The 26,114-nt window shown below is 37.7% G+C and overlaps 2 protein-coding genes across 2 annotated transcripts in view; both read right to left on the bottom strand.

The window, feature by feature from the left end:
* LOC127421832 (limbic system-associated membrane protein-like) overlaps nucleotides 1–26,114 on the bottom strand; it is a 366,863-nt gene that overhangs the window by 312,675 nt on the left and 28,074 nt on the right. The gene's annotated exons all lie outside the window — the stretch shown is intronic.
* On the bottom strand, nucleotides 930–1,694 carry LOC127421845 (GTP-binding protein Rheb-like). Its single transcript, XM_051665017.1, has one exon. It carries the CDS (start codon nucleotides 1,376–1,378, stop codon nucleotides 974–976), a length of 405 nt encoding a protein of 134 aa, XP_051520977.1. The 5' UTR covers nucleotides 1,379–1,694; the 3' UTR covers nucleotides 930–973.

Consider the following 26,114-nt stretch of genomic DNA (forward strand, 5'->3'; position numbering starts at 1 on the left):
TCACTGCCATGAATCCCCTCAGTCAATGACAGCGGTTACAGAGGTTATCAGGGGTGTTGAATGGTAGAATTCAAGTGATAATGCACCAATTACAACAAAGAATTGCCAGTTTCACAAAACAGCATGGGATACAGTTAAAGGGAAGCGAACATGACAGTTTATGGACTTTTGAAGCAGCAAAACAATTTTTTTTTTTTTTTTAGTGAAACAGAATGCTGCAATTAATGATGTTACAATCAAAAAAGTTCAACAACATTCTCTGCAGAATGAATGAATGCTGCAACTTTATTGGCCATAATCAGTGTTTAAGGAACACGATATACAAACTGGTCAGGGTTCGGGACAGAGAGGAACATTAGAGGCTGAAAACAGAAAGCTGAAGACACTGAACTGACATGAAGCAGAGAGGATGTGGGTTATTCACGTACTGTATGTCACAGAACACTTTTCTCCAAAAATAATAAATTAAATAAAAAGAAAATCACACTCAACTAAACAAGTTAAAATGAAAGTGAAATGAAATATAAAAGGTTTAAAAATAAAAAGCCAACATTTCTAAGGAGGAAAACAGGCATTGGGCCACTTCAAGTAGAGGGATATCCCAGAGTCCAGTGCTGTGGTGCGGGCAGGGCGGGGTGCGGTGGGAGTTTGTAAACAGACTTTTCTAGCAAACATCTAATTTTAAGTGTATTTAACCCTATTCAAATTATGTCATCTCAAAGCTAACGTTCTTCTTAACCATAAAATTGACCAAAAAAAACAAATCACAGCTGCTTATTTAACCCCAAACACCAGGTAGAAACAAACATGCTTGCTAGAAAAGTTTATGCTTGTTCCCCGGTGGGCGGGGCGGGACCAAGGCTGGAGGAGGTGGGGTTATCTACATCATGGAACATGACGTCTGACCCTGTGGAGCACCACCGTCCATCTTCTCTGCTTCCAGGATTACCCTCTTAAACACCTCAACCGCAGTCTAGTTCTCTTTCACTGAGGACTCCATGAACGCTGCATTCCACGATTCTGCCAACGCTTTACCCTCTTCACAACTGATGACACATTCCATGTGGAGGTCTTTCTTATTGCCCACCAGCATTATGGGTACTCTTTTATTTGACGTGACTGAATAGACCAAAATGTAACCGTTGATATCTATGGAGTACGTCTGTGGAAAAATTGAGTATTCATCCTGTCCTGCTGTGTCCACTAGCTGCAGGTGATACTCCTGACCGTTCACTGTGATCATTTTAGTAAACGTGTTTTCAATAGTTGGATCGTATGAGTCAACAAACTGGCCTTCCACAAACTGTATCGTCAAGGAGGATTTCCCGACAGATCTGTAGCCCAGGACGTCGATCTTTCGCGATTTCGGCTGCGGCATCTTTATTTCTTCCCTACAACATCAACATCGACATGAAAGATCGTTTTTCTGGAGCAGACGCGATCACATTGATCACAACGCTACTGCGGTTCAGCGTCGTGAAGCTTGATGAATAAAAGTGATAAACTCGTTCCTGCGAACGAAGCGATTTATTTTGTAAATAACGAGGAAAGTCGGGTATAAGCAAAAATGTATCCTTATAAGTTGTTATACGCAAACAGACTTTGGAAAAAAGCAAGCGTATACTGACTACCAGGGTTGTGAGGGTTACTTTTGAAATGTATTCCACTACAGATTACAGAATACATGCTGTAAAATGTAATTTGTAACGTATTCCGTTAGATTACTCAAGGTCAGTAATGTAATCTAAATACTTTGGATTACTTCTTCAGCACTGGTAGATTTTTTCACTTGTTTTGACTATAAAAACTCTGCCAGTACAGTAAGACAAAATACACATGTTAAAAATACATTCTCTGAAAAACCCAAATATCTTATGCAGTGTTGTTTCTAAAACAAGATAAACTGATCTTGTTTTAAGGATTTTTAGATGTTTTTACAGGAAAACAATACAATTTTATCAAGAATATGATTTTTGCCCTAATATCAAAGGTCTTGCTAGAAAAAAAGAAATTATGATCTAACATGAATTTTCTTGATATAAAAATATGATCATGTCTGGTAACATGTGCATGTAAAATGGCTAGAAATAGCATTTTAGCTTAGCATAAAGCTAACAATTTACACAAGGTTTATTTCTATTTCTTCTGCTCCAAACTTACTTCAAACGTACTTCTCTGTCTGCTCGTATGAATGTAACACATCATAAGAAAGTGTTTCACCGCTGTTCAAATGCACTTTGGATCGCATCATTTATATGTATAAATGTTTTCCATCTGAAAGGACTAAATATTAAATGAAACAAATGACAATACAAAAGTAATCTCTTCAGTAATCAAAATACTTTTTGAATGTAACTGTAATCTAATTACCAATGATTTAAATTGTAACTGTAGTGGATTATAGGTACTTATATTTTGTATTTTAATTAATCCCGTTACATGTATTCCGTTACTCCCCAACCCTGCCGACTACACCACTGATCTGTACATGAAACTTTCAATAATGTATAATGAACACATGATCAAGAAAGAGTGAATGATTCACACAGCATTTGTATTGATAAACAAAATATGTATATATGTATATATATATATATATATACAGTATGATATGATAATATTTTATTGGCTGATGACCAGATCTGTTTATCTGATTAACAGAAGTGTCAATTCCAAAATATACTGACAGTCTTGTTCAAGTAAATATTGTGCAAAAAGTGTTTATTTCATTCAGAGCAAGTTTATGTGTATCTCATTTGTTATTATTATATTGTATTATGTACACCAGCATTATAAAATCAGTGGATCAAAGCCGTCATTCACCTGCTCTCTAAAAAAACTAATTTACTGTGACTTGTTTATGTATGTTAAGAATATTTTATTTCTCAGCAGATATTCAGCATCAAACTCTGACATGAAGTTTCTGTGAATTACTGTATTTATAATGACTGAGCAGCTGCGGACAGATGTTGTGTGTTGTTTGCTGTAAATATGATCGAATGAGTCTGATCATTCTGTAGTCGATGTTCACCAGAGAAAATACTTGAGACTCTTTGAGTTTCTCCTCCCATCAGGTGAGTTCAGAATTATTCCTGTAAAAGCCCCACAGTCATTTGTCAGTTTAGTGTCCTACATCCATATAAGAGTGGCAGAAAATGAGGACAGAGATTTTATTCTGTGCTTCTGTCCATGCAGACAAAATAAACCTTCTAAAATTACTGTGTCGTGAATAAATACTTACACACACATACAAATAAACAACTGACCTACAGAAATAAAGAGTGTTTAATGGAATATGAGACATAAATGTTGATTGTGAAATGTCTCTTTTCTGTCCATTTGTGCTCTTTAAATCATTTTAGCTCTGAGATCAGACACATTCAAACTCAAACACTGTTCAGATCAGTGCTCGAAATGAGCCGGTACACAACGATGACAAAATGATTTAACAGTACTGCCGGCAGCAGCTCTTCTGTGATGGCGTTACTGTCGCCCAAACTGTTGGAGAAACACTCAGGAGAAACACAACAAAGGAGTACCGGCACCAATATCATTCCACTTCAAGCACTTATTCAGATAATCATCACTAAACTCAATGTGTCCTCTACAGTCGAGAGAAGCAGCAGTGACATCATCACACAGTATTGGCTGATGATCTGGTGTGTAGAGGACACATTGAGTTTAGTGATGATTATCTGAACAGTATTTGAGTTTCAGCGTGTCTGATCTCAAAGCTTAAATGATGTAAAGAGCACAAACTCACTGGAGAGAGACATTTCACAAACAACAGCCATTGTACAAAGGATGGCACCCATCCCTAACCTTAACGTATAGCCGGTAAGGGTGAGTCTAAACAACTCCAGACCAGAGACCTTCAGACATAAACTACAAGACAGACACAAACAAACAGACAGACAGGTATTTTTGGGTGGTGTGGAGAATTCAAGGGTAAGTGTTTTATCAGGAGAAAACAATGTATGTGTGTGTGTGTGTGTGTGTGTAAGAGATCTATTTAAAGTGTAGAATCAGGTCAATTCTGATAGAAAGAGGATCATGTTTCATCCGGTGTGTGAATCTACATTAAAGAAGTATAAAGCTCAGTGTGAGTTTTCTTCTATATCATTTGTACATCTATGACCACATTAATGATTAACTGTACAGAGAACATAAAAAAAATGTCAAAATTATGGGATAACATTTTTGTTTGCAGTTGAATCTGAAGCTGCTAATCCGGAGGACATTTTTGTCTCTTTGTTTGTTTGTTTGTAGATTATATGTTCCGTTTCATCTGTTTATTGTTCAGTGCAGTTCAGACTCTCAGTCATTTCCAGATGATTTAAATCTCATTCATTTTCATGTAAATTTTAACCTGGTGCATCAAGGCGCATCACGACTGGTTTGACATCAATGATGCAGGATGTCATTGTTTCTTGAATGTGTCATAACTGAACTGAATTTGAATATAAAGAAGATATTTGAGAGCAACAGCAGAGAGAAAGAGTTTCAGTTAAAAATGGCTTAAATTTGGGTGTGTTCATTTAAAGCTATGTGACTTCAGAGGACTTATAGTAATATAGTGCTCAAGTTATATAAACTATTTTTTTATGATACTTTTTAGGAGCTTGACAGCCACTGGTCACTGTCTGATTTAATTCTATGGAAAAGAGCAGCATGAATATTCTACCTAACATCTCCTTTGGTGTTCCACATGTGACCTCCTACCCTGACGTCAGTGACACCCACCCCTTAGATCAGCCACCTTTCCTAGGCTTGCGACGGGAGTGGGCAGGAGAGACAATTCCTGTTTGGCAGCATGTGATGATAACCCTTTAGTTAAAAGAGCCTCATCACCACTGCCTTTAAAAGCCGAGCTCATGTTTTGTCGGGAGACTTGTCTCTAGCCCCTGTGCATGCACACTAGCATCTTTGTAGGTCCAGGAACATAATGGAGTGGGGTTCTAACCGGTATAGGAGTATGCGTCGTGGCCAATAGGCCTGGATGCTGGGACACCATGCCCCTCACTCGCTGTGGCCCAGGGAATCTGGCCTGCTGTGTAGAAGCCACTGTCCCTCTCATCCTGGACCAGGAGAAGAGCATGTGTGGCCGCCGGACCATGGCCCTTGTTTTTGGGATCAATCCCTTTCGTCACTCCCTGATCTACACAAAGCCCCAATGCGCCACAAGGATGCCAGACTCCCTGCTTATTTTGGACACTTTTACCCTATGGACACGCCATTATCCCCTTTTTGATGTTTATGTTTATTATTTAAAATAAACGCCTCTCTGAGGCCAGAAGTCACACCCACTGTGTATGTTTCAACCCACCACACACAGAAGAATGTCATTTGAGTTTGGAACAACATGGGGGTGAGTAAATTATGACAGAATTGTCATTTATGTGTAGTTATGAGATGAATTAATGTCATGTAGGTTACAGCAAGTTATTGCCAGAAAAAAATCATTTAAAATATCATCAATATTATTATTATTATTATTATTATTATAAACACTGATATTGAAGGGGTGGGTTTACCCCGTCTCTTCGGCCTATTGAGGAGTTTAACTTTTAACCATGTGCATTTATTCAGGTTATGTTATAATTGTGATTTTTACAGGTCATTTGTGTATTTGACATCTGAGGGGTGACTGAGAGTCTGACACATGTCAGGAATACAGTAACAGTGCTTACTCATTTAGCCCAGCTCCCGGAAAACAAATAAACCTGTGAGTTGTAATTAATTCATTGATCATTGATGGACACCAAAGTATCTAAAAGGAGACTCACCTCTGACCCGTTTCTGCTGACCAACTTGACTTAGTGTTTTAAAAATAAAATCTTTGATTGATTGCATTCACGTGGTTAAACAGAATACCATATTTGTAAGACTTCTAGAACTATCCCTACTGTTCACCTATCAGAACTCTATACTTATAAGAGATGATGTCAATTCATTTGCATATGCCTATAATTAATGCTGTTTCGGTTATCTGCGTTATTTTCACTTCCTGTCTTTTGCCTTTGGAAATGTAGAGAAATTTGTCTTCAGTAAACTCTCTCTCGACTGATTGAAACTCAACTTTGATTCCTGGTCTTCATTGTTCATACTGGTCTCTCTTTAATGGGTATAACCCTATTACCTGGATTTTAAACTCAAGTAATTGAACTACACCACAGATCTGACGTTTATTTGATCAAGTTTCATGTTACATTTGTAAAAATATATTAATAATTTCTGTCTGTGGAGGGAATGTAAACTCACTCTCTTAATACCTCTTTAAGCTCTGATCCTGTATCTCTATAATGGCTTTCAGTCAGATATATTGGATTTCTTCTAATCAGATTGAACATCCATTTGATAGATTTGTATCTACAGCAGCTCTGTGTGTATAAGAGCATCACAGATGTGTGAGGATGATATCTGATTATCAGCTGAAGCTTTGAGATCCTTCTAAACTCGGACAGTTCTGCAGTTATAAATGACAATGTTGAACTTTCTCTGAAAAGACTGTGATTGAATGTGCAGGTTTCAAGATACACAGAAGCAGAACAAAACCGCTTTAACATGTACAGAGACAGAAGACAAAGAGATAAGCTTTCTACAAGTGCTGAATGATGGGAACATTATGGGCTCTAAACATTTCTGAACATTTTACATTTAGTTTCTTAACATTACCCAAAAGTACCAGAGGTACTGACCGTTCACCACTCAAAAACACACAAAAAATTATGTATAAATAACAATGTGTTTATCTGAGCTCAAGTTAGTTACTTCAGTATTTACGCATTTTGAGAAGTGACCTCTGTATGTAATGCATGCAAACATCTATAGAATTAACCCTAACATATGAATATGAGCTTGAATTGAAGACTCTCTGCAGATTAGAGCGATGTATCGAACTGTTCTGAAGTGACATCTCACATATTCTGAACAAAAATGTATCATATTTTCACTGTGAGCCATCCTATGTTGCTAATCTCAGTGGTCGGGATGGTTTGTATGCATGATGATGATGAATTATCAATAACATGAGCTAAATCACTGGTTGCACTGAAGGCAGAATGAGAAACAGTTTTGACAGTTTTTAACATGATAAGAAAGGTACTGAGTCTCATGTATAACCCTGAGATTCTTCTCAGTCAGTGTAATAGTTTCTGACATGCGTTCTGTAGGCCAGCATCTCTTGGTTGAAGCAGAACATGGTCAAATCACTCTGTCGGAGTTAACCTACTGTACAGACATACATTCTGCCTTCAGCAATTCAATATGTCATCAATCTTCTGCAAACTCTGTAAACACAATATTTCAATTTCCAGACCTCTTACAGGCCAAGACATCTCTCTGGAAACATCTAGTCCAGAGAAACTAGACTGATAAAATTCCCCTTGAGTGTGAGTCTTTGGTATAAAACCAAGATGAGAGTTATGTTGATAAAAATGCAGGAATAATGTATTTGATCTCACCATATTGATACAGTGATGCTGACTGCTGTGTAATTTTGTGAGCTGTCAGTGGAGTTAGTACTGTAATGTCCTGAACAGCTCGATTCGAAGGGCATTTGGTAAAGTTTTGCCCTTTTGAAGACCACTGAAAAGGTGGATACGTCACTATATAGAGACAGCGGCTCAATTACCTCCTTAGAGAGAGAGTGAGAGATCTGGTTCAAAATATTCCAATCAGTACAGAACCTGTTGCAGTGAAGTGTGGGGTCCTCTTCTGAATCATGAATTTGACAAATGAGACAAAAACCCAATTGAAGCCATGCATGTAAAGTTTTGTAAGAGTATCCTCAGACTGCAGAGGAACACACCAAACAATGCATGCAGGACAGAATTAGGCCAATGCACTCTATTGATTCGCATTGAGAAACAAGCCATCAAATTTTGGAAACATCTAAAAATGAGCGACCCCAACTCATAATTGTAAAGCCCTTAAAAACCATGAAATGATAATTGAAAAAAGCCCCCTCGTTCAGATGGTCCTGAGGCTGCAAAAACAGACTAATACAACTAACATGACTAAGGGTTCCTGTAGCTCAACTGGTAGAGCATGTCGCTAGCAACGCCAAGATCATGTATTCGATTCCCAGGGAACACATCAACTGTATACATTGTATACCTTAAATGCACTGTAAGTTGCCTTGGATAAAAGTGTCTGCCAAATGCATAAATGTAAATGTAACATGACTAACAACAGTCTGCCTCAGGACACTTGACACCCTCAAAATCCGGACTAACCAAATTATCAAAGCACAAAAAAAATTAAAAAAAATTATTATATGATATATTGGTCTTAAAAAACAAAACCAAAGTAAACTTAATGTTATTTGGCCCTAAATAGAGATTATACAAGAGCAGAATATCTGAGCACAGGGAAAGACGGCAAGTTAAGAAAAACAATAACCCAGTACAGACTGAGCAATCACACTCTGGCTATAGAGATGGGCAGATATCGACAGAACTGGCTGCCCATGGAGAGCAGGATATGCCCATACTGTCGCCAAGGAGATACAGAGACAGAGAAACACTTCCTCACCATCTGTCCTAATTATGTGGGAGTTGAGAAAGTTGGACAATAATACACAACTTCAGTATTTATTAGGTGAATGAAGAGACTGCATTGTACTAGCGGCATGGTACATCGAAGCCTGCCACAAAAAGAGGGAAGAGTCAACCAATCAGTGATGTGCTCACAAACACCCATTTGCACAAACACAAACACACACATACATACACATACGATTGTTCCCAATCATGTCAACTGTATCTGAGAAAATATTTTGTGTTGATACGACAAAGCAATCAAAAGTTATAACTTTAAAAAAATAACGTGTCCAAAAATGTCTTCATGTGTCCAAAAGCCTCTCCAAACAAATAAAAAATAATAATTGTACATAAGAACTAATTACACATGCAAACACAACAATGACTAAAGGTTTGCATAGCATGCAGACATGATTTTAGTAATGAGATTTCACAGAATGAGTTTCATTCTGTGTCATTTGAGTCATCATTGAGTCTGTGTCATGTATTTGGCACCATTTCCTGGCATGCATTGGAAAGTAGAGCTTCTAAGCTTTCAAACTATACACTATTTTGTTTTGGTCAAGACTGTAGTTATTAATATTTTGACAATGACCTGATTTGAGTTTTAAATACAACCCGAGTGTGTGTGTGTGTGTGTGGGGGGGGGGGGGGGGTTGCTTCAAGGGAGGAATAAACATCTGTGTTGTATTTCAATTAAGTTTCTTTATTTCTCTCATAGTATTTTCTTGTATATTTTTATAAGTCAGACTGAGCATTGAGGATGATGTAACTACCATTATTTAACTGCAAATTTTTACCATCACTTCTCTCGTCTCTTGGGCTGCTAGAAGAGTTAACATGACAAGCTGTTGACTGACTTTCAATATCAGACAAAACTCTGGTATTATTTTATCTTCTGCCGGAGATAGAGATCATGTAAAAAGACTGGATGTAACAGATACACCTGATATATTTCACAAACTGAACCCATTTCTTTGTGGTTCAGTACATGTTTCACAGGTCACTAAATTTTTCTTTAATGGATTGCTCATATAATGACCCTTTAAGTCTTTTTTTTTTTTTGCTGATCTTTAATGTAGCAGTTAAAGTTGGAAGAGCGAGTGTTTTTGTTCTTTACTGCCTAAGACTTCTCTGAGGTCACTCAATAGGTATGAATGCATCCAATCAGGTGCTTTAAAACTCAATATAGTGATTAATATCTGTTTCAACACTGAGACAAATTGAATCACATGTACAGCTCACCGTCCTGCTGATCTGAACATACAAGTGATCTGATTCACTCATGACTTTAATAGTCCAGAGCAAAAGCACATCACATCAATTATTCACTAATGCTCACATCAGCTCAACACAAATTACATTTAAAATGGTACACAAACCCTCTGAGACGCACACAAGCAGATACGGGGAAGAATACTAGCACAGGAAACATTGAGAGACACACACATATCACCTCTGATCACTATAAAGTCTGACTCAAAATCACTTTCAATCCCCCCTCCCCCCCCCCAAGAAAGAAAGTCTATCTGTCTGTCTGTATATAAATTTAGTTTCCTGCACTAGATGAATTTCACGTACACACATATATGAGACGTATCACCGAAAATAACCTTGAAAATCAGCCAAACATTTGAGTTAGGAATATTCACCCTGAAAGGTTCTCTTCATGAATATTTACACACACTTTCCAATGGTTTTGTTCAAGCCATTTTCTGCTGCTTTGCCAAAACTAATGAATGAATCCCAAACCTGTGAGCTGATTTGATTTCAGGTGTTTAATTCAACAATGGGATATATAATGTGATACATATTAGCACATGTGTGACTGTTTTGCCTGTGGACAAATGTGTATAGAGAATTATTCCTGTAAAAGCTAGTAGTTTTATTATGCGCTTCTGTCCGTGCAGACAAAAAAAAAAAAAAAAAAGCCCTCATAAAACACTCACTTGAACAGTGGACACCTATTTATTGCCGAGGCCGATAAATCAGCCGATATTCAGAATTTTGTAATTATCGGCATGGGCAGATACATTTTTCCATTTGGCTGATAAGTTTCTTAAGCTGCGGCCATGCAGAGAATCATCTGCTTGCATGTGAAAGAACCATCTGAGACATGTAAATGACCGATCACAGTTAATTTTGTTGTTACGTGCCATCGTGTTACTACAATAATAGACCGGTGTGCAACACAGCCTCATTTAATCGGCCTGCATATCAGAGCCGCGGCAGATGTGTTTGAGCTCATAATGTTAAAGTGTTCGCCTGTTTCATTCTTCCTTTCTCTCCTCAACAGTTCCCTGTAACTGTTAACTGTCATGTCTAATGATAAAAAAGGCATATATCAATACAATTTATATCATATACCGTCTCCAAATATGCAGATATCTAATTTAAACAGATGCAGTTCATGAACCTCACAAAAGTTGCGCAAATCCAGCATTTCTTTCTTCCTGAGGAGCGCTAGTATATCTTCCTCTGAAGCGTGTATTATAACACCCTGGACCAAAACTCATTTCCTCTGATTTATGAATGTTGCATGATGGTCAGTCCATGACAATCCAAGCAGGCAATCCGGGCGGCATGAACTGAAAACTGTCAGGAGATTGCTGCTCTCGCTGGATCCGCACTACAGTGTGAGAGCAACTTCAAAATAAAAGTGCTTTATGTGCGCTCTTAGTAAGTGTCATATTCACAGTGCTAATTGTCATAGTTTGATTCAGTCTTTTGTGAAATTCGATTGCTAATGCGCACATACACTTTGTGTTTGTTAGACTACTGTGTGCACTGTTATTTCATTCTTTCTAAAATATTAACAAATAAATTACTAAAATTGTATGGCTAAAAAATCAGAAGAAACTATCTACCATTTAAAACACAAGATTATTTTAACAAAGTTAAAGTTTTGTGTTAAATTTTTTAAACTATTAATATAGTGCTAAAAGTTTATAAATGTTTTATAGTAATGTTATGTATATGTTATTTACTATAATAAGTTGTGATATATTGGCATTAGGCTTGTTCTAAAGTGTGCAATTATTTTTCAGTAAATGCACAACTATTAAGTATTTCCAGGTCTTGACCGCATAACGGTTTCATATCACTTTGCCAAATTATTTCAGTTATTTCAAAGAGTCGTACAGACTACCACAAAAAAATAACCAATTAAAATAAAAACATTGGTTAAGTACATCAGATGAGGATGACAAACAATGTCTATAATATCATAAAATTAATTTCAATTTCGACTGAAAATTATCCTTGGGCTCCCTCTCTTTCGCTCTCGTCTCACCCACACACACACACACACACACACACACCCACACATACAGAGCAAAATAACCATACAAACAAAGACAATGGTTAAAGTAAATCTGTTAAGAACGTCAAACAATGTCTATAATATCCTACATTTATTTCAATTTCAGTTGAAAAGCTCCCTCACCTCCCCCACACTTACACACACACACTCACACACATACATACGCACATGCATGCACACACACACACATACACACACACACACTGAGACTCGTGTTGCGACCAACAAATAGAGCCACACCCCCGCGACTTGATCAATACAACAGTTTCTATTATCCGAAATAACTTTTAATATGTAAAACTTTTTATGTTTCTATGTATTTCACCCTAATTAGACTCGCATAGCTATAATGGAAAGCACCACGCTACCCCTTCCCCTCTCTTTCGTTCGCTCGCATGCACACACACTCACTCACTCACTCACACACACGCATACACACACACACACACACACACACACACACACACACACACACGTACAAACGCACTACCTTATTATTCCAGAAAGTGCTCCAGTAAAGCAGTGCAAGACTCGCAATCCTCCGTTGCTAGTTCTAAAGTGACGTTTTTGAACTAGCAACGAAGGCTCTAGCTGTATTAAAGCAAGATGCTGAATCTATGGTGGAAGAAAGTAGTTCCACTCACAAGAGCGTTTTAGGGACGAAAACCAGAAAATGTCTTGAGATAAAACCCTGAACGATGTCTTAATGTGTGGTAACTGTGATATAAGCAGAATAATTGACTCCAGCTCGTTGAATTATTAAAAAAATACACTACGCATTGTGACCGCATGACCACTTCGGGTGTGCATTATTTTTCAATAATTCAATGGTCCGTCGTTAATTATTCCTTATATATCGATTATTTCAGATATAAACAGGGCTGCTCATTGCACAATTGTCTTTGTCTCTTCAGACATATTTCTCAACACAACTTTGGTAAAGTGTGAGCGGCAGGGTTAATTAAAGGGGGGTCGCACACCATACGTGTCTGGCGGACAACATGGTGTTTTCTAAAATTCAAAACAAGTATTTACAGTATTTTCTACAAAAGGTACGCACACACTGCCAATGCTCAGTGTCAAGATTCTGAAGTGCAACGGAGCGCAAGTTGCATAGTTTTCCATTAAATTCAACCCAAATCATTATCAAAGGACAAAGATTATTTACTCTAGTATAACTGGATGATATATTGTGTATAAGTATCTTTCATAGAGCCTACACAATGTATTTTCAGTAAAAGTATGTCTTTTTGTGGTTTGACAGCTTGAATGAAATACCTATTTATGGCTACATACAGAGAAATTGCGTAATACATGTTGTGCAGTTACAACATTTTTACTAACCTTCACTTTGTTAATTCTTGAAGTAGTACAAAAACCTTTTTAACTTTGAACTGCCATCTGCGGTGCTTTAGCTCGTCCTGTGTGTGTGTGTGTGTGTGTGTGTGTGTGTGTGTGTGATCGTGACCGTCTTCAGTAAATGTTATATCGCCCTCTTGTGGTCTCCTAATGCTATTACACCAGACTGTTAAATAGAGGCCAACTGAGTGAATTGGAAAGCACGCCAACTGGGCTTCTAATTTAAATGTCGGCTAATTTTAATATATCAATGCCTCAAAAATATATCAATAAAATAACATGCCGAACAATAATCGATATATCAATATTTTATGACATCCCTAATCGGAATTAGAATGGCCTATAAGCCACCCTGCTCTCTGGATATCGGCATCGACCATTAAAAAAACATATAGATCGACAACTTGTCTTGAACAATGAAACAAAAAATGAGTCGATAAGTCAATATTGTTCCCAGAAGTCCTGAAGTGGTATCTTAAATTCTGCTAAAATAAAGTTCAGCACTGCTATCTTTCAGTATGCTTTGGATTTCGGGTCAGAGGTTAGGGTTAAGGTTTCTGTTATACATTCAACATGACCTGTATAAGACCTCATGAGAATCTCACTGTTAGAAGTGTTGGTCACAGCAGAATGTTCCAGCAGGTGTGACGAGCAGCTGTAAAACTCAAACATATGGATGATCTGTCACTGCAGATGGATCATTAACATCATGAACAAAACAATCATTGTCAAACATCTACAGGTGTGTCTGTCAATGTCAATTACACCACATGTACCTACAGGTGTCATTCATATGCCAACATACAGTACAGACATACCATACACAGCAGAAGATTAATTTAACCGCATTAAGTATTTAATAAAATAAATTCATAAATGTATCTATAGGGTACAATTACGCCACATACCCCTAATAGGAAGAATATGTTTTTAAATTGAATATTAATTGAGTGAAAAAAAAGTTCATCTCAGTTTAACCTGTGGGTGATTATGGGAGGGGCTAAATGTTAAAATCTAAATGAAGATTTAGATCTGCACACTGTTATACTATTCCCTACTATTGATCATATACAACAGCAAATAGGGATGAAGACCACCGACTGACTGACATTAACAATTTGTTCGACTAATACTTTCGATTAAAAATTAACCGAGAAGTTAATTAAAGAAACAACAGAGGGGTAATTTAATGGGATTATCATGTATTAACATGTAAACCACTGTCTTCCTCTCTCAGTCTGAATGACAAGGAAATATGAAGTGTGTGCTGTGGGACCATTTCGACCTGTGTTGTTTTAGCCAGTATAGATTTTATCATGCCTGTTTGGTCACTTGTTTGATTCATGGCTTATCGGTTTAACCACTTAATAAACCGGTTAATACTGGCGGTTTGCACTACAACGTTTCGATCAAACTGATCTTTGTCAGGCCTGGCTAAATGTTAGAAAACAGAAAAGAATTCTGACTCAAATGTATATTTAGATTTATAGATTAACAAAATCTATTTAAAGCTACATAATGTCCTGAAAGATCAAAGCCTGCACAGAAAGCATTGCTGAGCACCTTTCTGAAACCTAAAATGACCAATGAGATGCCCAGCGTTCTCTTGGACATCATGGGACTGCAAGTTCACATCAGATCATTTGAGTTAAATACCTGATACAATGATGTCAAAATAAACTATCATGCATTAAACACTGAATTCAGATAAAATGCATTTTACCTGTGATGCTAAATACAAATAACCTCAACTGAATGACAAGTGTTCAACTGCTAGAAATCTAAATAAACCTGTGAACTCAGAAGTATAAATGTTAACTGGTCAACATTTATCAGGGTTTATTATTATTACAATATATGATATTCATCACAGATTAACAGCACAAAGCTGACAACCTTTTTTTGTCAAAAGAATCTGTGAATAATTCAAAATTTGATCAGGAAATTATCAGACTCAATAACACTTATTAAAAAGGTTTTACTGGGATCGTACATTTATAAATACTGTTCTGTTACAATAACTGACAGTGACTGTAAAATGAGTTGACAGTTTATATCAGAGCGGCTCAAAGGGACTCATTTGTGTAACATCATCACTGTTATCTGTGGAAGTGAAATCTCTGTGCTAATTTAACAAGTGTACTAGATTGAAATCTGAGTGTAAATACTTACAGGCGGTTAATGACTGAATTAACACTATCATGGGACAGTAGAAAAGACTACTTAAATCACTTCTGACTGTAACAGATAAAAATGGGCACACACATTATAAACATGTTTTCCATGTGAATGCACGCCATGTTTGGGCATGAAAATGATTATAAATGTGTCATTGTCATAGCTGTTTGTGTGTTCACACTGTCAGTGTTCACAATGAAGTCTGAGTATCATAGGGCCCTGTGATTTTCAAGTTGCGGAAAACATGGACGGAATTGCGGAATTGAGTCATAAAAATGGAATAAACTATAAAATGTGGAATGTCACGGAATTTGACATATTTGGAATTAATGTTTAAATGCACAATTAATCAAATTAAAATCATGATATGTCCAAGTGTGATGATTAAACCACAAAAGCCTGAGATTTTATTTAAAAAATAGTCTACATGAGCTGCGCACTTCAACTGTAAGTGAATGTGAGAAGCCGCTGCTTAAACACTAACCGCATTATTTACATCACGTGTGCTCTGTGTGTGTATTGATTACAAAGAGCAGATCACTTTATTCACTGTGAAGCCTGTAGCTCATGCAGACTATACAGTATATTTATATAATTAAATCATAGCCTTAAGTCCTCAAAAACATCCGAAACAGTTAAACGGCAAAATAAAAGCTCCATTTTACTAGATGTATGTAATTGAAAACAGAAGAAATATATTACTTCTGTACAGTAAAATTAATATTCAGTGTAGTAGCAGTAGTAATAATGATAATAATAATAATATAGCAATAATAATTACATTATATTTAAGCAATATCTCAAGCAAGAGTTTCATCACTGAGTGGACACGTGATGCCATGCGAGAAGCAGACGTGTGAGCGACTAACTCTGCGCATTTTGCTAGTTTTTAATTATTTTCATGTTTAATCCAGTGAGATTCGAGACACCCAGTTACATATTTGCTCTTCGAGGTAAACATGGCAAAGAAGTCAAAATCCTCAGACTCTGGAGACATTAAAAGACACTTAAGTGTTCAAGCTGAGGCCTCTGACGGGACTGCGAGACGGGGACTCGATTTGGATGGCACGTAGGGAGATGAAATCCAGCGTCAACTGTCCAACATCTCGGTGATGCTGACGAAGGATGTTGCTGACTTGGAGGATCTCGCTGTAATACGTCGATCGATTATGGCGATGGAAACAAAATTCTCTGAATTGGTCATGAGTCACAGGTGTTGAGAAACTAATCAATTATCTGGAATCATCAGAAAGGGAATTATCCGCTAATCCGCATTTTGGAAAAACTTGAATATTTCGAAAATATGAACCGAAAGAATAACATACGAATTGTTGGAATTCCTGAGCATGAAGAGGGCAGAGATATGGTGAAATTCCTGGACGAGCTCTTCCCGAGTCTGCTCGACATAACAGACCATAAACTGGAAATCAAGCGAGCTCACAGAGTCCCAGCTCACAGATCTGCTGAGGAAGACAGGCCCCGACCGATTCTGGACAGATTTCTGAGATCATCCGATAAAGATCTCGTATTGCGCCAGGCGAGGAGCAAAGGAAAGCTTTCTTGGAAGAATCACAATATTTTCTTGTTCCCGGACTTTGCGAGTTCGACCAGAGAGAAACGCGACTGGTTTAAGGAATGCAAAAAACTCTTACATCAACGGAAGATCGCTTTTGCACTGATGTTTCCGGCCAAACTGAGAATAGACACCAGGGATGGCAGCAAAGTATTTACGTACATGTCCCAAACAGGCACTCTCCTTTATAAATACATTGGAGTGAGTAAGTCATTTGATGTTTCTTATATTAGTGGACTGACTCACTGTTCAGTGACTCGATTGTCTGAGGAAGCTGGGCGCCATTTTTGTTTTTTTGTTTCTTTTTGCGTTGGCTTCGCCTAGTGGCTGGAGTTTGTTTTGTGGCATGACTCCTTCAAGAAACTTTTGCATTGATGGAACATCGCTTTTACACTGAAGTTCCTGGCCAGATTGAGAAAGAATACTATGGATAACCGCAAAATATCTACATGCTCACATAATGGATGTCTTTTATAAAGTTGATGGGCTGAGTAGGTCATGATGTACTTTTTTATTTGGCCTCGAGTGAGTTTGGCTCTTGATTATCCGAGGAACTGGGATGTCTGTTTTGTTTCTTTTCATGCTGGTTCCGCCTAGTGGCTGGAGTTAGTTTTTGTGGAGTATTTTTAAGGGACATTAGAATGATTACGTCATCTGCTGCACTCATAACGGCTGGCTCACTGAACAATTGTCTGTCTGTCCGAGGAAACTAAACGGCTTTATATCAGCTGGAATTTGTTTTGTGGAGGAACACACCTTCAAGACACTTCTGTGAATGAATCTACATGTTATGTAATTTTGCCTCACAAAATTTGTGAAGGAGCACCAGACTTGAACAATCCGATGACAAAGTTGTCTTGGGGGTTCTCGCATGCGTACATGGACCTTTTGAATTTAGAGGGATTGACGCCGGTTGGCGCTGTCGTGCGCGGGGTTAATGCACACGTTTTTCTTTTTTCTGTTTGTTTGGTTTGGGGGGATGTTTGGGGTTTTATTGTTGCTCTAATGGGGAATGTAGTCTTTATAATCTTGTTTTTGGCACACAGTTTATTTTTTCAATTATATCAATATGTCAAATGTTAATATGAGTGTACTATCTCTCTCCACATGGAATGTGAATGGGTTGGGGCACCCCATAAAAAGAAGGAAGGTTATTTATTTTCTTAAGTGTAAAAAATATGATATAGTGTTTCTTCAAGAAACACACCTTTCCCCAGAGCAAGCGGAAAAATTTGGGAAGATATGGGGTGGACATGTTTTCTTTAGTGCTGGCTCAAGTAAGAGCAGGGGAGTCATTACATTGATAAATAAACATTCACAATTCAAATGTCTCAAACAGATTAAAGATAAATTAGGAAGAGTCATTGTTGTTTTAGCAGAAATTCAGGGTCAGCGGTTGATTTTGGCTAATATTTATGCACCTAACGCTGATGATCAAGGCTTTTTTATAGATCTTGAAGGGATGTTGCAAGCCGCTGGCACCCCTCATGATATAATATTGGGAGGAGACTTTAATCTTTTGATGGACTCTTGATCATAGTGAAGCAAAAGTGTGTAAGCCCCCTATAGCAACACTGACACGTCACAGGATGTGTAACAATTTTGGTCTTGCAGATATTTGGAGACTTTTGAACCCATCTGGTAGGGACTATACATTTTTTTCATCAGTCCATAAGATTTATTCTAGAATAGATTTTTTTATATATATATATATATATCTAAGTCCCTCATTTCATTTGTTGTTGATTGCTCAATTGGAAATATCTTGGTTTCAGATCATGCCCTGTGAGTTTAGAGGTGTTGCCACTTACGGAGAAAAATAAATCATATAGTTGGTGCTTTATTGTGTCCCTTTTGCAAAATCCTGATTTCCAACAAATGTTAAAGACTGAAATCAATGTTTATATGGAGACCAGCTGGACCTCAGTATCCTCTGTGGGCGTAGCTTGGGAGGCACTTAAGGCGGTTCTTAGGGGTCGGATCATACAGTATGCCTCATTCACCAAAAAATCCAAGGCACGAGAGCTTGTGGAGTTGGAAGGGAGTATTAAAAGTGCTGAGGCAAAGCTGAAGTGCCAAATGTCGTCTAATGGCCTCAGAGAATTGACCTGTTTGAAATACAGGTATAATACTACTTTGTCACGGAAAGTGGAGTTTTGGTTATTCAGGGCAAGACAGTCTTACTTTGAGTCGGGTGACAAAGAAGGGAAGATTTTGGCTAGATATATAAAGCAGAGAGAGTCTTTTTCTACCATTCCTTCAGTGAAATCTGCTGGTGGTGAAATATTCAACTCGGCTATTGATATTAATAAGCTTTTAAAGAATTCTTTCTTGATCTTTATAGTTCCACGTCTTCATCTACTGATGAAGATATTAGAAATTTTGTGGAACCATTAGAACTCCCTAAACTGACGACTGAGCAAAAACATTCTCTTGATTCTGAGATAATCTTGGAGGAGCTTGGCGAGGTAATTAAGTCCCTACCTACAGGGAAGGCTCCGGGGCCAGATGGCTTTACCGCTGAATTTTTTAGATCTTATGCTACAGAACTGGCTCCACTTTTGTTAGAAGTTTATATGGAATCATTAAAGAATGGAAAGCTTCCTCCAACCATGACACAAGCCCGGATCAGTCTGATTCTTAAAAAGGACAAAGATCCAAGTGAGTGTAAAAGTTACTGTCCAATTTCCCTGATCCATTTAGATGTAAAAATGTTGGCAAAAATTCTGGCTAACCGATTAAGTAAAGTTATGACATCTCTTATACATATAGATCAGGTGGGGTTAATTAGGGGCCAAAGCTCTTCTGATAACATTAGGCATTTCATTAATATCATGTGGTCAGTGGCGAATGATCGGACTCCAGTCGCTGCCATCTTACTTGACGCCGAAAAGGTGTTTGATATGGTAGAATGGGATTATCTTTTTAAGATTTTGGAAATATATGGGTTCGGGAATACTTTTATTGGATGGTAGCGGCGGTACAAACAAATGGATTAATTTCAGATTATTTTACTCTGGATAGAGGCACCCGGCAGGGTGGATATTTTATTATTAATTTCCGACCCAACTAGAGCTATGCCTTGCCTCCACAGAATTATCAATTCCTTTTCCAAATTTTCAGGATACAGAGTTAATTGGTCTAAATCTGAAGCTTTAGCTCTGACTGCGTACTGCCCAGTAACGGCTTTTCAACCGGGCGCCTTTCAATGGCCCAAACAGGGCATTGAGTATTTGGGTATTTTATTCCCAGCAAATTTATGTGATTTAGTTAGTGTTAATTTTGATCCTTTAATAAAAAGGTTTTCGAGCGATGTGGGCAGGTGGGCTTAATTACATTTATCGATGATTGGGAAGGTTAATGTTATTAAAATGAATTGTATTCCAAAATTCAACTACCTGCTACAGTCTCTCCCTGTAGATGTCCCCCTCGCTTATTTCAAGCAATTTGATAGCATGGCATGAAGCAAGTCCTTCATTTGGAATGGAAAGCGTCCCAAGTTACATTTCAACAAGTTACATTGGCCAATTGACAAAGGTGGGCTAGGCCTACCCAAGATTTTGTTTTATTATTAGGCGTTCAGTCTCAGACATTTGGCTCATTGGTCGCTTGCACCTGAGAGAGCCTCTCCCTGGTTTGTATTGAACAGGAAGTTCTTGACCCTATTTTGCCACTGCAAAGCCTATCAAACTAATTGGAGAAGTTAAGTTGCACCCCATTATCTCGCATTTACACTCGATATGGACAAAGGTGTCCAGAGTGTTTAGCTCGGATATTTATTTAAACGTAGCCTCCAGCATATGGCTGAACCCTAAACTATGTATTTATAAGTGCCCTTTCTGTTGGTCAGATTGGATTGTGGGGGGGGGGGGGGTTAATACACTTGTTGACCTATATGAGAGTGGAGTATTGAGATCTTTTGAAAATTTGACAGATCTCAATTTTATAAGTATTTACAGCCGCGCCACCTGCTCTGTACTGTTTTTGGGAGTAGCACGCACCCCCCAAGAGCGGCAGATACTCTGTGAGTGGTGATTGCTGATTTTGGAAAAGGTCATGAGGCATCAGTGTATTACTCCCCGCTAATTCAGAGTCCGGGGGACGGAGCTTTAAATTCTCTCAAAAGATTATGGGAGGAAGATTTAAATTTGTTATTGGAGGAGGGAGTGTGGGCTAGGATTCTAAAAAATGTCAAGTCTGCATCTAGAGCTGCAAGGGTTTGCTTTATGCAATTTAAGATTTAACATAGATTTTATTGGAGCCCCTCTAGATTGTATAGGCTTGGTCTTAAGGACACACCCATCTACTGGCGATGCCATTCTGAAGATGGAGACACCACCCATGTTTTTTGGGGGTGTCGTAAGATCCAAGAATTTTGGCTGAAGGTGCAAAGTTTTGTGTGTGATGTGTTGGGCACTCAGGTCTCGTTCTGCCCCAGACTCTGTATTTTGGGAGATGGGGAGGTCATGGATTTGGAGGATAAGTACATGAAGGACTGGGTTTTGACCAGTGTGATGATTGGTTGGCAGGTTAGCTTGAGGAGTTGGAAGTCGGATGGAGCACCCTCTTTTCTGGAGTGGTGCGCGGAGATGGGGAGGGTGGCCGCCTTCAAGGAGGGGTCGAGCAGAGGGATGGGAGTTAGGGATTTTTACAATAAGAAATGGGGCAATTACTTAGCATTTTTGGGGGAATCTCGAGGAGGGATGGCGGAGGGAGTAATTTAGAGTTTTTTTTTTTTTATTATACTTGATTATTGTATTTTCTTTTTTGTTGTTGTTGTTTTAGTTTTGTGTTTTTTTTGTGTGTGTGTCTATACTCAATTGACCACAGGGTTGTTCGTGGGGGGGTCAGGGTGGGGTGGGAGTTTGGTAGGGGGAGGGGATATAGTGGGGGTTTAATGTTTAAAGTGACTGATTCAATATATATATATATATATATATGTTGTTTTTGTGATAATTTATGAATCAATACAAATTTTAATTAAAAAAAAAGAGTTTTATCACTGCTTTCATTAATACTGTGATGCTCTACTGTGCAACACTATGTTTAAACAAACAAACAAATAAATAAATAAATAAATAATAATAATAATATAGAGACGAGTTCTGGACTTTTCTTCATCAGTTTTCATAATGTTAAAGTTAAAAATGATTTGATTTGTTAGATGAGGCTTTGAAATTTTGAAAGCAAGAAATGTATGGACAGACATTAACAAATTTCAAAGAATGCACCTGATGATGTGAATAATTAATGAACAATTTTACTTTTGTTTGGTTTTGTTTTTCATGTTGTAAGTCTTCTTTAGATGTAAGTACAACGATCCCATAATTACTCGTAATGTTTGATCTGACATTTGGATAATTTGACTGAAGAGCCCTCATGTGTGCAACAGACCTTCAAGTGTCCTCCATCACTGCACTGTATTTTAACTGGTCTCCACGACAACCACATCTGTCATCTGATGGTATGGTGTGTGATACAGTATGTGAATGTCAGGAGTTTTGTGTTGCTGGCAAACCAACTACACAGTGACCTTCATGTTGGAGTCAAGACCTGCAGCAGTTTTGGGTCGGTCACATGACCTTAACAATATGCAGAAATGTTTAGGTAAACTGTTCCAGATATGCCTACAGAGTGCCAGTGAAGCATTAAAACATCATTCACAAACTCTCCATATGTCTTAAAATAAGATCCAACATGATCCAAAGACCATTTAGATAGACATTTATTATAATCATTAAACACTTAGTAATAATCTGGTATTCTGTTATTAGTCTTTATATAATTTATAACGCTACACTGATGTGTTTTCTATTGATTATAGGCTCTGTTGAGTTTAATGGGTGTCATTGGAAATTCTGCTTAACGATTACCATAACAGTTCCCTTAGTGACACTTTTATTGATCGTTTTGGGGGAGAACATACATTATTTTAAATGAAAATTATAAAGACATCACATATGTTACAACCATTTTCGAAACTATTTTACAACCGAATTAATTCATTTTTAATATACAGACTGTGAATTGATTATGAATATGAACAAGTTCCTGGTTTCCACTAATACCCCACTAAAGATGCTAATAAATCCAGTATATTTCCAGTTGACCATAGTTTGAGTTTGAACCCTTCTGTCATCCTTACACCTAACCTGCAAAATAAAATCTCTTCAAATGCTGATACAAGCAAAAACTTGTATCTTTTAGTCTCTACTGTCAGAAAATAGACCAAAGAAATAAGACAAAGCCACACAATCAAAACAATGACATAACATTTGACTCGAGTCCCCAATCCACATTAACTATATGCACAAAAGTATGTGGACACCCCCTTCTCATCAACGGGTTAGGCTACTTCAGTAATGAAAACGATTATACAGCACACAAAAACATCCTAGAAAATTCAGCATTTCCAACTTTGTGGCAAACTTTTGTGAAGGAAGTTTTCTGTTTAGCATGACAGTGAGATCCATATAAAACTGTTTAGTCTGGTGTGGAAGATCTCGAGTGTCCAGAGCTGAACTCCAAACACCTTTTAGATTAATCAGAACATCAATGATGCTCTTGTGTGTTGGAGAAAATCACCAAAGACATGTTCAACATTTAGTGAAAGATCAACCACAAGAGTGGAAGCTGTTAAAGAGGAGCAAAGATGAGAAACTCCCTACCGTCACTCATCACTGTCCACTGCACTAACAAAAGAGTCATGAGATACATTCTCTCTCTCTCTTCCATCAGCTCAGCAGATAAACTGAACGTCTCTTCATTAAAGCTGCAGAAGTTCAAACTACAGACTGATTTTCTGAGCAGTTGCTCTCAGAGAACCACAGAAAACACGCTGACATATGCCAAGTACATTCAGCATTTCACAGGAAAACCTGCACAGATCTCCAGAAAATATTTTTACTCCTTATAAAAACAGCAGAAGCAGCTCCTCTGTTTGACAGTGCAATATAAAAACATTAGAGTCATTAAATTAGGAGTGAGAAGGTTGAAAGAAGAGAAATCCATATTTTGGATTCTTAGTTACTGTATACAAATATAATCAGTTCTTACATGGAGATAAAAAGTTAAATTTTATTATTTTACCTGTCAAAATGAAAAGTGCAAAAGAGTTTGGGATTTATAAATAATGATAAATGAGAGCATTTGACAAAGCTTGGGAGTATAATTGAACAAGATCAGAACACATGTTTACTCCTGGCCGCTATGTGACCCCTGTTGCTGCCTCATGTGCTTGCAGTTTTTACCTGTCTGTGAGCAATAATAATATAAAATAAATATTAAGCCCAACATATTATTGTTATATTATTCACATAGAACCCACAGCACCATCACTGAGATTGTCTAGTGCCTCTTGGTTTGGTTATTTTTAGATGTGATGTATGGATATAATTCATGAGACGAATGGCATTCTTGTTCTGCCAACTGGCTAATTCCTCTTCAGCTGCAAGAGTACAACTAACTTAAACATGTTAGTTTAACTTAAGAACAAATCTGTGGCCTTGACCATCATCAGACATTCAGGTCAGGGCTTGACATTAATGTTTTTGGCTCAATGGCCAGTGTGGCTAGTGGAATTCCAAAGACACTTGTAACTCAGCATTTTCACTTGCCAAAATCCCCCGCCCTGCAAAAACTGATAAAGGTAACTGGAAACTACTACTGCATGCATTTGTTTGACTTATTTTATTTTAACAAGAATGTTGTGAGTTTAGCAGGACACAAGCCTTCATTCAAAATTCTACTTGCCTTTATGAAAGTTTTCCATTGTTCTTTCATTGTTTAATAGTGGCATTTATTATAATAAGGCCATAAACCATTGATAAGACCATAAATAGCTCCTCATTACTGTGGTTAGGTTCATGTAGATACTATTTTTTCCCTAACAAATAAAACAATAGGATGTGTTATGAATATTAATAATAATAATAATAATAATAATAATAATAATAATAATAATAATAATAGCCTAAACACATTTAGAAACCTTCAACAACAATTTTCACAGTTGTAATAAAAGTCTAATAGATTCACCCTAATTTATTTAATATGAATCTATAACACTGACCAGTTTGTGTTACTGCAGTAAAACACATTTTACTTCACTTCACTTTTATTGTCACTCAACCATATACACAAGTGCAATAGTGGGTGAAATTCTTGGGTGCAGTGCCGAGCTACATAGCAGTCGTGACAGTGATGAGACATATACCAATTTACAATAAACATCAGATTTACACATCACAATTTATATATCTAATATACACATAATTACACACAACAGAATATACAAATAATAATATACAATGTACAGTATACAATACACACTATATAGAATATTGTACAGTATACAATACACACAATATAGAATGCACATACACACAATATAGAATGCACAGTATACAATAAAAAAATAGTATATATAAACTGTACAGTAGGTTGTATTGTATTGTATTGACATTCAGGCTGTCAGTTGATAGTCAGTTGCCAGTGTGTTGTTAAGAGAGAATATAATTTAAGACAGTCCAGTGTGAGATAATAAGATTAATAAAGTGCAGTGCTGATGTATATTGATCGTGAGAGATCAAGAGTTCAGAAGTCTGATTGCTTGGGGGAAGAAGCTGTCATGAAGTCGGCTGGTGCAGGTCCTGATGCTGCGATACCACCTGCCTGATGGTAGCAGTGAGAACAGCCCATGGCTCGGGTGGCTGGAGTCTCTGATGATCCTCCGAGCTTTTTTCACACACCGCCTGGTATATATGTCCTGGAGGGAGGGAAGCTCACCTCGGATGATGTGTCTGGCAGTTCGCACCACCCTTTGCAGTGCTTTGCGGTTGAGGGCGGTGCTATTGCCATACCAGGCAGTGATGCAGCCAGTCAGGATGCTCTCTACAGTGCAGGTGTAGAACCATGTGAGGATGTGGCGGTTTATTCCAAACTTCCTCAGCCGTTTCAGGAAGAAGAGGCGCTGATGAGCCTTCTTCACAACGACTTCAGTGTGGACGGACCATGTGAGTTCCTCAGTGATGTGGACACCCAGGAACTTGAAGCTGCTGACTCTCTCCACTGGTGCTCCATTGATGGTGATGGGACTGTGTTCTCTGTCTTTTCTTCTGAAGTCCACCACAAGCTCCTT

The sequence above is a fragment of the Myxocyprinus asiaticus genome, chromosome 31, assembly GCF_019703515.2.
Source record: "Myxocyprinus asiaticus isolate MX2 ecotype Aquarium Trade chromosome 31, UBuf_Myxa_2, whole genome shotgun sequence".
NCBI classification, from domain to species: Eukaryota; Metazoa; Chordata; class Actinopteri; order Cypriniformes; family Catostomidae; genus Myxocyprinus; species Myxocyprinus asiaticus.